Source organism: Terrapene carolina, unplaced genomic scaffold (genome assembly GCF_002925995.2).
Source record: "Terrapene carolina triunguis isolate 2854851 unplaced genomic scaffold, T_m_triunguis-2.0 Scaffold176, whole genome shotgun sequence".
NCBI lineage: Eukaryota > Metazoa > Chordata > Testudines > Emydidae > Terrapene > Terrapene triunguis.
The window spans coordinates 190,644-205,634 of NW_020664527.1; the positions used below are offsets into that span (position 1 = coordinate 190,644).

At 42.1% G+C, this 14,991-nt stretch overlaps 1 protein-coding gene across 1 annotated transcript in view; it reads right to left on the reverse strand.

Annotated features, from left to right (window-relative positions):
- Positions 1-10,773: 10,773 nt before the first annotated feature.
- LOC112106291 (NEDD8-conjugating enzyme UBE2F) overlaps positions 10,774-14,991 on the reverse strand; it is a 129,657-nt gene continuing 125,439 nt past the window's right edge. The window contains exon 10 of the mRNA XM_026654014.1: positions 10,774-12,110. Within this exon, the coding sequence (XP_026509799.1) occupies positions 12,060-12,110 (51 nt within the window). The 3' untranslated portion in view covers positions 10,774-12,059. The remainder of the gene's footprint in view (positions 12,111-14,991) is intronic.

The following is a 14,991-nucleotide window of genomic DNA, read 5'->3' on the forward strand; positions in this document are numbered from 1 at the left end:
AGTGCTGCAATGTAAATCCTAGGTTTGGAAGTAGTTTCCCTTCTCAGAGTTAGGAGATGATCATTGCTTATAGTAGAATATCTAAATGCGCCTTCATCCCAAAAGAATAGAGCTCAAAAATTCCCTGTATTCGTAGTTGGGAGGTACAGTTCCTGAACGCTTTCGTTGCCTGCAGCAATCTGTAGTACTAGTCCGCATCTCTAGAACAAAACCATTTTACCAGGTAATAAACTAGGCACCAATAGTTTAATGATTGTACACAAACAGCCAAGGGGGATGCTGAGTGCACTGCCACTTGATTTGTAATCAGAAACTTAGTAACGTTGGAATTATTTTAAAACAAGCATCTCTTTGATGGTATACCACTGCTTTGTGAACCATCTTGTCTGGTAACTCCCGCACATTCATTTGATAGAACTGTTTGTTTTTAATTGGTTTTACACGTAATATTTTAATTGCACCATTTTTTAGATAAGTTACAGCAACAGGTTTGCAGTCTGTGTCTGGCTCATTGTTACTCCAGTTTTCTGCCTGTGTAACCACTCGTCTCAGAGGAGCTATGCCAGCCTGAAACTGGAGTCACCAATGGTGAATTGGGCCCTTTGGATTTACATTTGTAGCAAGCACACCCATGGGAATGGGGAATTATAGAGGACATGGAATTCAGGCACAACACAGAGGTAGAGCCCACATAGCGAGAGATGAATTTGAGTGATTGTTCATTTAAAGGCTCAAGTCAATGGAAAGACTTCAGGTGAATCAGGCTCGAAATGCCCAATGCTGTGAGGTCCTGAGCTCCCTCAGCACTTAACTGAAGCCATAAACTTATCCTGAAGTCATCGGTAGGTGAAGGTTGACCTCTGTTGACTTGCATATGATCTTCTCTTACAGTAGTTCAGGAATGGGTCCCAGATTGGGTCTAAATTCCTTAGTCTGGATGGGCTCAGTAGATGGGTGCCAGGTCCAACAGATAAGAAATTCTTCTCTCCCAGTAACATGCCGGAGGAGTGCTCAACTTTCTATAACATTTGATCTGTTGGGGCCCAGGGAATTTCTTCTAAAGGGCTTATTCTTTTCAGCAAGGGCTGTTTTTGTTCACTAGGTTCATTGTACTTGTGTGCCCAAAATTGCAACAGAAAATATGTTCTTTTAAACAAGGTCTTTTGCAGAGACTGGTGGAATAGATGAAATAACAGTAATATTAGGCATGTGTTTTCTGGACTTTTTAAGCTGTAAAACACACAATGTTATCTTCTCTGCAGACCTCTTGGACCCGGGAATCATGGTCACTGCACTCATGAATGCTTGGAAAGGCTTCTTGAAAGATGGACCTAGGCATAGAAATAAAAAATTGTCCAACTATTCCAAAAGCTGCATGTTAGAAATAAAAGCCTGATACTAACTTGATTATAAACCTCTGCTATTTCTGCAGCCTTTCAAATTCCTGCTGATAAGCAGGAATCCTTGGCAGCAGGTAAGCTAGGATTTAAAGGTGGAATTAGCACAACAGAGGAAGACACTTTTTGCGAAGGACTCAAGAAAGGTTCTTCCCTCCCCTGCTTTCGGTCTCCGCTGTGTTTGCTGCTCATTTGTCCAAATAACTTTTGAGGGGGATGTGAGTACAGATTGCAGGACTGGGCCTAAGATGAACTTTTTGCAAAGGTTACATACAAACGTATTAAGTACTGTGGAGTGAGTGGTTCTAAGTATTCTTGGCCTTTGAGGCAGTTCAGTCTTGCCACTTTATGGAAAGGTAAAAAATAGATTCAAATAGATTCCAAGACCTGAAGGGACCACTGTGATCTCCTAGTCTGACCTCCTGTAGAACACAGGCCCAGTGAACGTCCCCAAAGTTCTATTCCTAGAGCAGACCTCTTAGAAAACCATCCAATCTGGATTTAGCCTTGCTAAATTGTTCCAATGGTTAATTACTCTCACCATTAGAAATTTATGCCTTCTATCCAATCTGAATCTGTCCAGCTTCAACTTCCAGTCATTGGATTGTGTTATACCTTTCTTTGCTAGATTGAAGAGCCCATTATTAAATATTTGTTCCCTATGTAGGTACTTGTAGACTAACCAAGTCATCCTTTAACCTACTCTTTATTAAGCTAAATAGATCAAGCTCCTTGAATCTATCACTATAGTGCATGTTTTCTAATCCTTTACTTATTCTTGGGGCTCTTCTCTGACCCCTCCAAACATCCTTCTTGGTTGTGGGCACCAGAACTGGACACAATATTGCAGTTGCACCTGTGCCAGATGTGGATGTCAAATAACCTCTCTACTCCTACTTGAGAACACATTTGTGCCTCCCAGGACCATATTAGCTGTCTTGGTGACAGCATCCCATTGGGAGCTCATGTTCAGATGATTATCCACCATGACTCCCAGTCACTGCTTCCCGGGAGAGAGTCCCCCGTCCTGTAAGTATGGCATTCTTTGTTCTTAGATGTAGCCGTTTACATTTTGCCATATTAAAACACACATTGCTTGTCTGTGCAGAGTTTACCAAGCGATCCAAATCCATCTGTACCATGGCCTGTCCTCTTGAACGGTGTGTGGGGATAGGATAGGGCTGTATGTAGATTTTTTTGGATCATGGAAAGCCCTTTTCTTAATTCAGAAGCGGAAGTAATATCAACTAGATTTGCTGGGAGGCGCATGTTTTCTTCAGTCCCATGTGTCTTGACACATGACCCTACGGCTATGTCTACACTATGAGCTAGGGCTGCGACTCCTCTGCTCGTGGACACACAGCCGTGCTAGCTCTCACTGAGCTGGCGCGAGTATAAATAACAGCGTAGCCGTGGTTGCGTGGGTAGCAGCAGAGGCTTGACTGAGCTGTGGTGAATACAAACCCATCTGAAACCGAGAGTTAACGCGAGTACGTGTCCATGAGCAGGGGAATCCTACCACTAGCTTGTGGTGTGGACATGGCCTTAGTGACAAGGAGGGATGGACTAAAGAAGGAAAACACTGGATAGCGCGCCCCCCTCCTTTTTCCCCCATAAAAAAATGATTTAAAACAAGTGAATTGTGAAGAAGAAAAAACACCCAGGCCAATGGCTGTAAAGATATATGGATATTATACCGTGTTCAGGCACTGAACAGCGTAAAGGAAGCGGAAAACAAAGTGAATACGTTAGCCATGGCGCTGAATCTGGCATAGATGCTATTGTGTGTGACAAGGGTAGAATACTGAGGATCAATGAAATCTAGCCAGTGGAAGCTGCAGCCTCTAAATGATTGGGCTGTAAATCGTATACCATATCCTCCCCCGTGCTGGGCATTTTAATAAAAACCATACTTCAATAAGCTCAGAACTTGTCACTAGGCCAAAGTGTTGTTTGGCTTCTCTTTTTAAAAAAAAAACAACAAAAAAAAAACAGGGCAAACGAGGATACCAAGTATGAAAGGAAGAGAGCACAGTGACGGCCGAGTATTCCTGCTGAAAACCTCTCAAGATATTTCTATATTAGGAGGGCTCTGAGGCTGACAAACGAACCCAATAATAACAGTGTAGAAATCCTCATGTGAGAAACTGAGCACAGTAACCTGGGAATGTTGCGTGGGAATTTTACTGGTACTGTCTGCATTGGTGCTGGATGGTGTTGGGATATCAGGGTGTGACTTCATTTGAGGGATGATATGTGAGCACGTAACCTGAGCCCAGGAGGGGGTTGGGGCTAGATGACACCTTTTGCCTGGGAAACTGGACAAAGGCTGGAGGAGGGGCTGGGGTGTGTGGCTGGGTGAGACAGCTGGAGGGGGTTTCAGTTTGGAGCTGGCTGGGGAAACAGAGGGAGGTGCAGCGAGGGACTACAAATGTATTCTGGAAACCAGAGACTGAGGGTGAAATCCTGCCCAAAATGTAGGGCGGTGGGTAGAGGAAGCAGTGGAGGCCGTGACTCTGCGTGCAGTACTGGAACCATCCTGCCATCTGCTGGCAGCACAGCATACATCTGGTGGAGGGCAGGGGAATGGTAAGCTGGGGCACATGTGGCACTGTGCTATGACCCCTAATTGTGTCCCTGAACACTGAATCACCCCACCCATTGCTGCTACATGGATATTGGGGGTGATGTGATCCCTCTATGCTCTTTTTCTTCCAGTGCACCTGTAGTGATTGGGCAAGGGCCCCATTGTTCCCTAGGACGTACATAGTTTCAGGAGCCAGTGGAACGAAGTTCTCCAGCTAACCAAACTTCCCAATAGTGAACAGGCTAAACCAATGTAGTGTCACTGGTGTCATAACTCGTGGCTGTAAAACTCTGGTGTTCGGGTCTTGTAAACAGCATTACAGCACATTGCACAGCTGTTCGTTAACAGGAAGGGGGAACCTCACCAATTCAGCCCTTTGTCCAAGGTAAGAACCTGTGTAGCAATAAGTCCTATGGTGCACTACAGTAGCCAACCTTCATATTTTTCCATTGCCTTCCAATCAAAATAATATTACCATATAAGCCCTTAGGTATCGCCTATCCGAGTATTACATGGGGTGGTTTAGGGATAACTGTGGTAATACAGACAAAAATAGCAAAGCCTTTAAGGGCGACCGTTGTGAATGTGTGTGACACTGCCACGTAGCACAGGCTCATGGGTAGAGTAGGTCCTACCCAAACAAAGCTGAACCATGGGCTTTAAGTATACGAGGGTTGGCCGGGTTAGTCTGTATCCACAAAAACAGCGAGGAGTCCGGCTTATGCCTAATTAAATTGGTTAGTCTTTAAGGTGCCCCCGAACTCCTCATTTTCATAAGTTTTAAAACACATTTTTAAAAATTGAGGGTTCTTACCCCTCCCCCGCATAGGTGCTAAAATTGCATCTAAGACATATCCGTACAACCAAGTACAGTAACTCCGCACGTTCCCTTGTTTCTGAGACATCCAGTTAGAAGTGGATAATGGCATTTGATCACTGGAGCACACCTACTTTCCTCGCCTTATGTGAATTGACATCATGTGGTAGCTGGTGTAGAAAGGCAAGGAGCACACCTTAGCTGACTGCATTTACCCGCAGTAAGAATACAGCTGGGAGCTCAAGTCACAGCAATAAAGGGTTAACGTGGGACATTAAAGCTAACCATGTGCCTGCCTGGTAACCCCTCTCTAAGAAATGCGATCCTGAAACCCAGTTATAACAATGGGTCTGAGCTGGAACAGCATTGCTTCCATCTACTTCTCCGCCTTAATGACACTACACTTTCTAATGGGCCCCTGTGATCTTCTTCATGAGAGTCTCTTTTGCAGCACCAGGTAATTTCCTTCACTATGTCAGTCCCTTTCAGCCGATCTTGTCCCTAATAATTAAACTTTTCTATTGGAGCATCTACTCGACATCATTTTCTGGGCACCCTTCTCGCCTGGCAGTGTTCGTGGGTCAGCTTGCTCTCTAATGTAAACTGGCAGAGCTCCATGAGTCCTGTGTATTCCAAATGAAGATCTCGCTCATTCTGCCGCATTTCAAAATTAAACATTTTTCTCAGAAGCCGTCCTGTAGGCCAGGTCTACACGAGGAATTTAGTGTGATATGGCTACATTTCGCAGGGGTATGAAAAAGCCAGAGATTTGGCTATGCTGACTTAAGCCTGGGTGGAGACAGGGCTAGGTCAATGGAAGATTTAGTCTATGGACCTAGCTACCCGTCCCCCGCTCCCCACCAAAGAGGTGGATTAATATGCCAAGGGGAGAACATGGCAGCTGTGTTGCCGTAGCATTTTAAATGTAGACATACTCTATATACACTAGACTGAAGATGGAATTCCATGACATTAAAAGGACATTGTCCACTAATTGTAGTTAATAGTTCCCTTTCTTTCTCATTTTGTCTTTTTACATTTCAGCAACCCCCTCTCTCACTCTCCCAACGATTTAATCTTTTCTCATTTGATTAAAATATATGATTATTGTCCCTGGAAATAACCCAAACCAGCTGTGTTTCCCTTTTACTTACAATTAGTGCCTCGTTGTATCAAAATGTCACCGTGCAGCAACAACATGCTCTGTTCATTGTTGTACTTCTTTCACCTGTATCAAGGTATACTCAGCTCCTTTAGAGACAGCAGGTAGTTGTGTATTCAGTGCAGATTGGTTGAAGAAACCATAACAGACCATCGCATACACTTCCAATTCTTCTGGCTTGCATAAACTTTACCTCTCAAGTAATTTAAAGAACATAAAAACAGCCAGACTGGGTCAGACCAAAGGGCCATCTAACCCAATATCCTGTTTTCTGACAGTAGCCAATGCCAGGTCCCCCAGAGGGAATGAACAGAACAGGTACTCATCAAGTGATCCATTCCTTGTCACCCATTCCCAGCTTCTGGCAAACAGAGGCTAGGGACATCATCCCTACCCATCCTGGCTAATAACCATTGAGTGGACCTATCCTTCATGAATTTATCTAGTTCTTTTTTGAACCCTGTTATAGTCTTGGCCTTCACAACATCCTCTGGCAAGGAGTTCCACAGGTTGACGATGCGTCGTGTGGAAAAAATACTTCATGTTTCTTGTTTTGAACCTGCTGGCTATTAATTTGATTTGGTGACCCCCCACTCTTGTGTTATAAGGAGTAAATAATACATCCTTATTTACTTTCTCCACACCAGTCATGATTTTATAGACCTCTATCATATCCCCCCCTTAGTCATTTCTTTTCCAAGCTGAAAAGTCCCAGTCTTATTAATCACTCCTCATACAGAAGCTGTTCCATACCCCTGATAATTGTTGCCCTTTTCTGAACCTTTTCCAATTCCAATATATTTTTTTTTTAGATGGGGTGACCACATCTGTACGCAGTATTCAAGATGTGGGCATACCATGAATGTATAGAGAGGCAATATAATATTTTCTGTCTTATTATCTATGCCTTTCTTAATGATTCCCAACATTTGAGTTCCTTCAGAACTATTGGGTGAATACATCTGGTCCTAGTGACTTATTACTGTTTAGTTTATCAATTTGTTCCAAAACCTCCTCTAATGACATCTCAATCTGGGACAGTTCCTCGGATTTCTCACCTAAAAAGAATGGCTCAGGTTTGGGAATCTCCCACATCCTTAACTGTGAAGACAGATGCAAAGAATCCATTTAGTTTCTCTGCAATGGCCTTATCGTTCTTGAATGCTCCTTTAGCATCTCGCTCATCTAGTGGCCCCACTGTTTTGTTTAGTGGGCTTCCTGCTTCTGAAGTACTTAAAAAATATTTGCTATTACTCCCCCACCCGCGTGACCGGTTCTGTCCTTCCGATATATTTTATACCCTTTATTACTGTGTCCCATTGATTATCCTCATTCCACCGATTTCTGTGAGATTTCTGTGATGCCTATTATATCAATATCCTCATTTAAGACGAGGCACTCTAGTTCCCCCAGCTTCTTATTTAGACTTCTAGCAGTGCTATATAAGCACTTTAAAAATGTGTCATTTTTTTGCTGTCTCTTATTCAATTACATCATGTAATGGGATTTTTTTTTTTCATTAGCTCCTACCTGGATTTTATCATCTCCTATACTCTTCTCCTTACTAGGACATAGAGAATCTCCATTAGTAGATCCTCCCCTAAGGGCTTTCTCTGTCCAAACCACGTGCTCCTCCGCACCTGTTGGCTTTCCCCTAGCCCTTAATTTAAAAACTGCTCTACGACTTTTAAGTGCCAGTAACCTGGTTCCATTTTTGTTTAGGTGACACCCATCCCTCCTGTATAGGCTCCTACTTTCCCAAAAGTTTCCCCAATCTAAACCCCTCCTCCCTACATCATCTCATTCACACATTGAGACCTTGCATTTCTGCCTGGTTAACTGGTCCTGCACATGGAACTGGAAGCATTTCAGAGAACTCTACCATGGAGGTCCTGGACTTCAATTTCTTACCTAGCAGCCTAAATTTGGCCTCCAGGACCTCTCTCCTATCCGCCCCAATGTCATTGGTACTTCCCTGGCTCCACACATAAGTCTATCTAGATAGTTCGAGAGATCCACAACCTTCACAGCAGGCAGGCACGTCACCATGCGGTTCTCCTGGTCATCACAAACCCAGCTATCTCTGTTTCTAATGATCAAATTGCCCGTTACTAATATCTATCTCTTCTTAGAACCTGAGTTCCCTCCCCCGGAGACGAATCCTCAGTGTGAGAGGAGACCACATCATCCTCTAGAAGGAGGGTCCCAATTATGGGATTGTTTCCCTCTGTTCCAGTTGCATGTTCTCCTTCCCTGAGATTTCCATCTTCCTCAACAGCACAGAGGCTGTTATACAGGGGAGAGGGAGTGGTACCGTTCTACTGTGTCATGTCCCATTTTGTATGTTTGCAATTGATTGTTTTGGTCTAAGAGGAGTACTTTGCATTTGTCCTTATTGAATTTCATTCTATTTACTTCAGACCATTTCTCCAGCTCAGGTTGAAGTTTAATCCTAGCCTCCAAAGCACTTACAAACCATCTTCGTATAAATTGCAAACTGTGTAAGTGTATGCTCTATGCCATTATCTAAATCATTGATGAAGCTACTGAACAGAATTAGAACCAGCACTACTCCTGGTGGGACTCCCCCCTCCCCAATAGAGTGTGAACCACTGATACCTACTCTTTGGGAATGTCAAAGAAAGCTATTAGGGTGGTTTGATACGATTTGGTCTTGACAAATCCATGCTGTTACATATCATTTTCTAGGTGTTTGCAAATTGATTATTTGCACCATTAGCTCTCTCTCCCATCCTCCATTTTGTGCTGTTCTTCCCTGCCACCATTTCATGATCACTTTCACTCAAGCTGCTTTCCACTTTAAAATCCTCAACCAGTTCCTCCCTATTTGTCAAAATCAACCTCTCCCCCAGCAGCTTGTGTGACTTTCTGAAATAAAAACTTGTCTTTAATACATTCCAAGAACTTGTTGGATAATCAGTGTCCTCCTTTATTTTCCTAACAGATGTCTGAAGTCCCCCATCAGCACCAAGTCCTGTGCTTTGGATGATTTTGTTGTTTGTTTTTTAAAAAAAAGCCTCATCCACTGCTTCTTCCTGGTTAGGTAATCTGTAGTGGACCCCTACCGTGACATTCTCCCTTGTTTTTTACCCCTTTTCCCCTCAGTTCAAGTGTATACATAAAGCAACACCTCCTCTTTCCCTGCCTGTCCTTCCTGAGCAAGCTGTATGCTTCTGTACCAATAGTCCAGTCATGTACATTATCCCAAGTCTGTTATGCCACAGTTGTTTATTACTTAGCCCCTCAAGTTCTTCCTGCTTATTCCCTATACTTCTTGATTTAGTAAGATCTAAGATATAGATTTGATTTCCCTCCATGTGGTCACTCTCATTTTAATGGTGTACAAACCACTTGACCTAGGTTCAGCATCACCTCCCAGTAAAGCCAGCTGGTGCATTGGTCACTTGTGAGCACTTTACTCATCCTCCTCCTTATAGCAGAGCTGGAAGGGCACAAGCTGCTGTCTTTGGTCTGGCCATTTTCACCCACTCTAGCTAAGAGGACCCACAGGTAGGAGTGTAGTAAGGCAGGGGCAACCCAGCCTGGAATGAACATAGATGGAGCACCAGGGCAGGGTTGGCGAGTGGCCGGTGTTTAGGACATTTGCATTCTAAATGGCTGCTCTCTCCTGTGCGGCAGTAGAGCAGTGGTAGTAGATGCCTGTATGAGTCATATGTCACACCTGTGGGGGGGCGTGCTTGGAAAGGGCATGGTTAAAGTGGGGGAGTATCTTGGGGGTTTGTGGTGGGGTTTGGGAGCTCCACTGCCACAAAGGGGTAGCAGACAGCGTCAATTCCCAGAAACATGCTAGAGCGGCCTCCGAAGGAGTACTGCAGCATGCTTTGCCCCAGAGAAGCTTAAAACCACCCAAAGTCTCTGATGGACAGCCCAGCACAGGCAGCCTGACCCGTTCTGTTACAGACAGAACTGCAATACAAGTGTCTGTATATAAACTCGAGCACTGATGTACTATTAATATTCAACTTGGCCATGGAGTGCTGGGCATGGTGACTGCAAGGCATTAATACCAAGTATTCTCATCACAAACTCTATCTGTATGAGGAAACACTCCCTTTTCCAGTCATCTGCCACTTAGTGCTACAAGGTACACTCACTGCTTCTGGAGAGAAGCCTGCACTTACTCGCTCCGAGAAAACTGCACCACTTTCCCCTCTTCCTGGCAGGTACATGGCCCATCGTAAGAGAGTGGGTATCAGAGGTGCTTCGTGCAGAGCTTCTTTCAGTATTTTCTATTGAACTTAATGGAATCCTATTTCTATACAACTTTAAGAACAGCAGCAGCCTCTCATTAAATGTAGGGCTGCTTCCTTGCTCTCACTTGCCTGAAATCCCATTTTGCGTAGAGATGAGCATTAAAGATTTCCTGCATCCACTGTTAAAATAATGCATTATCCATGTTTTACTTTAATTAAGGAGGGATAGATTTTATTCTCACATAGCAGCTTTTATAGTGTTTTTTTTTTTTTAAATCTCAAAGTGTGGCTCCCATCTTGCAAGCTGCTCTGGATCCTTGAGTCCTACTGAAGTCAATAGGGCCCTGTATACCTTTCAGAGTCCAGCCACAAAGCAGCAGCAGACGAAGAATGCATAACCTAAATTTAGAATGTGCCAGTGATCTTGTAACGTTTGTTTTGGATAGATCATAGGTAATTTCACTAGCGAACGAAAGCCCCAGCATTTAACAAAGAGCAATGAGGAGAAACTAAGATGACAATCAGAATGAAGTAGCCTTCCAGGTGGTGCAAAATGTAAAAGTGTTACACACACATTCCATCTGTATGAAACCACAAACATTTATTTCATTGCTCCAGCTATTTATAAAAACTTGAATCAAATCCATTTCCACTCTCTGATCCCACCATGCAATGCATTTATGTGTCTATGGCTATATCCATTGATTTTCATTAGGCCAAACAGGATATTGAGCATCATTCTGATTAGCGTAGGTGAGTAATAGGGAGCGATGGCATACAATACACAATACTCTTCACAGCACTGATTCCAAATGTTTCATGCCATTAGCTTTGAACGGATTCTCTGCAGGAGGATCTCTGCTTTCACATGTCCTTACTCATCTTTGATATATAGCTACTTACAAGAAGAGGGATTATAGCATATCACTCCTTCAGCATAACCCCTCCCCCCGCACAATTAAAAATAAATAAAACCTAGGCTCACAGGAATAATATAACAATGGTGCAGTGTGTTATATGCGTTATTAGTATGTTGCTCTCAAGGGCACAGGGTTACAGAACACCCTGAGTCATTCACCAGAAAATTAATCCAAACTGCATTGTCAATTTATGTAACAGTCTCCAAAACTTTCCTCTCCACATTTGGATCTGAAAGGCCTGTTTTGAAAAGTTAGCCTTTTGGTGCATTTGCACAGAATATATAATTTTTTCCCTAATACTACGAATTTAGACTTTTGGGTTAGGGATTAGCTTATATTTCTCAACTATTTTGCACAAACAATACAAACTAAAAGTACTCAAAGTAGCACTGTACAAGTCACAAATTTGTGCCAAAATGTACTTAGATTAAATATAATCATTAGACTTTCAGTATTAGATAGTTGATTTTATGCATTCTGACAAGCTCTAGTGACTCCTGGGAAAAGTTGATATTTCTGCTCCATCAAAGGCAATAGTAGTATAATTTGGTTCAGAGGGAGACCATTTTATTGCCAACTTGAAGTGCTCCAGAAATGCATCACTATTTTTACTAGGCAAGAAGAAAAGTGTAGTACAACTTCAATAGTGATTTCTTTTAACTCTCAAGCATATTTCATCAACAAGATATACAGTACAGTTTCAGAAGAGCAAACATTTTAAAAGTAAGCAAACAACTTTTTTTTTAACCAACATACACAATTTCTTGCTGTATTTATGTTGAACTGTCCATTTACCTTGGACAATTACGAAGTTAGTTTTTTTTCTTCAGTACAACATGGACACAGGACTAGTACAATCTGGGGGTTTTGTTGTTGTTTTATAAGTTATAAAGACAACTCTATAGTTTGAAATCCATGGTCCTGCCATCAGTCTTCCTTCATCATCTTGCATACCGCTTAATGTAATCTTCAACTTTATTCCGAAAGTCCTCCTAGAGAAAAGAAGAATTAGAATTACACCACATACATTTCAGAAAAACTCAGAGTTCTGGAGGGGTGAAATTTCCATGTTCAGTACTCAAGGAAGTTGGTCTGCAGTTCTCTCTCAGACACATATGTCTTGCAAAAATGTGTCTATCGTAGCATCTTTGCACCGCTTTGAAAACTGGCGGACTCTGCATTTTTCACACTGCAGCAACAGTGACTGGAAAAAATATGTAAATACCACACTTAGAATCCTTGAAGTAACACTTGACTATGGACACCTGTCAAGATCGGTACAGTTTAAACAGTTTTGACAGGATTCCCTTACCATTGGATGGGTTCTAACGATGAATGTGTCATCGTGTATAATGTAGCCATGGCCATATCATTTTAGAGGGAAAGAGTCCTTAATCAAATGGGGAATGATATGAAATACACTATTAGCAGATTGCATGCCACATTACAACTTTCCCCTCTTTTCTATACAATTGCATAATCGCTTATTTATATGGTAGTTGTGATATCTTAACTGTCTAGACTAATTTATTACAACTCTGAACAAGTTTGCTATAGTGACTTTTAATTACAGAAAGATTATTAATATTACCCTTAAGGACAAAAATGGACAATATCTAACAGACCCTAAAGACAAGAATGAGAGATGGTGAGAATATATCATGGCCTGAAAAACCTCAACTAGAGAGCAAGCCTGCCAATAATGGATGAAGAAATCACGGTACCAATAAAAAGACTCCTGAACAGAAAAGCGCTAGCTTATGATGTAATACCAACTTAACTGTTAAAAAGTATAAGGGGATGAAGATCTGAAAGCTCTGTCAGAGGTGGTGAAAAATATGTCTGAGACAGGAGAATTACCAGAAGATTTTACCACCTCATTGCATATTTAGATCCCCCCAAAAAGAACAGTCCTATGGATTGTAAAAGCTACAGAACAATCAGCCTAGTATAGCATGCCTCTAAGATAATTCTGCAAATTGTTCAAGACTGAATACAAGGGAAGACTAATAAGGAAATAAGCGGACAACAATACAGTTTCAAACATGGAAAAGGCATCACAATTATGAACCTGAAGCTTATATATCAGAAAGATCAATTGAAATGGGGAAAACAGTATACTTGTGTTTCATTGACTTCCAAAAAGCATTTGACAGAGCATTGCTCAAATATATTTCGATCTGTAGGGATTGAGGGATATGAACTCAGAGTAATAAAACAAATTATATTGGAATCAGACAGTGATTACAGTTGGTGACAAATAAAATCTAACAGTAATCAAGAGAGAAGTGAAACACGGTTGTATGTCACTGACTATTCAACATTTATAGCAAGTGATTAAAATAACCGAAAAAAGTATTAAGATGAATGGAAAAATGAGTGAATGACATTCACTATGCAGATGAAACAGTACAGTTGGCTGATTCAGGTGGTCTGATGAAGTTAGTGAAGATTACATATGAACATGGCAAAGAATAGAGTCTAAAGTTGAATGTGGACAAGACAAATAAGGGTGCCCTGTGACTATTTTTGCTACAGTGATAAACAGTCTGAGATTTCCTGATTGGTTTTGTTCTTTGTAGGTAAAAAGCCAATGCCCACCAAACACTGAGGGAGTGGTCTTCGTTCCTCTGAGGAAGCGTGCAGTGTTGGGAAGAACACAGGTAAATGAATGAATTGGTTAAAGTGAAATGCTGCAACTATGTTAGGGGTGAATTTGGGGTGTAGATGTAAAGACACTATATCCTTACGGAATATAGTGTATGCAGGATCTGCCATCATTGCTCCAAGATTGCCAGTTCTTCTCGCTGAAGTGATGGTTACAAGGAAAGCGACCTTCAAGGAACGGAGGGACATGGAGCAAGTAGCTAAAGGCTCAAACGAGTGCCTTTTGAGTACTGAGAGAACAAGGTTCAGGTTCCACTGGGAAGGTAGGCTTCTGAGTAGGTGGGAAGGTTCTTATTAGGCCTTTCCAGAATCTATTGGTCAGTGTATGTGCAAAGACTGAGTAGCCCTGAGAAGGTGGATGGTATGTGCTGACTGATGCCAAGTACACTCGCAAGGAGCTGATGGACAAACCTGATGTCTTCAAAGATAGGCTATAGTCCAAGATGAGAGGAATATTTGTAGTCTCTGGGTGAGTGCCTCTTTGTTGTGCCCAAGAAGAGAAGTGCTTCCATTTAGCTAGGTAATATTTTCTAGTACAGTCCTTTCTACTATTATAGAGCAGTGGCACTCAATCTTTCCAGACTACTGTATCCCTTTCAGGAGTCTGACTGGTATTGAAAACCCTCAAGTTTTACGTCACTTGAAAAACTACTTGCTTACAAAATCAGACATAAAATTACAAAAATATCACAGCACACTATTACTGAAAAATGGCTTACTTTCTAATTTTTACCATATAATTATAAATCAATTAGAATATAAATATTGTACTTACATTTCAGTGTATAGTATACAGAGCAGTATAAACAAGTCATTGTCTGTATGAATTTTTAGTTTGTACTGACTTCGCTAGTGCTTTTTACGTAGCCTGTTATAAACTAGACAAATATCTAGATGAGTTGATGTACCCCTGGAAGACCTTTGCGTATCCCCAGGGGCACGTGTACCCCTGCTTGAGAACCACTGTTCTAGAGGATGTCTCATATGGCTGTGGAGCATGAACGTTCTAAGGATGATGCCCATCCAAATACCAAGCTGTGAGGTGGTACAGACAGATGGGGGTGCTTGATCTTGCCATTCCACTGGGTCGAGAAGCTTGGGGAATGTTGGGAGGATGATTGGTGGTTGGGATGACATGCATCTGGTTGGGAAACCAGAACTGTCTGGGTCAGAAGGGGGCAATCAGGATTTTGTGTAGAACTCATG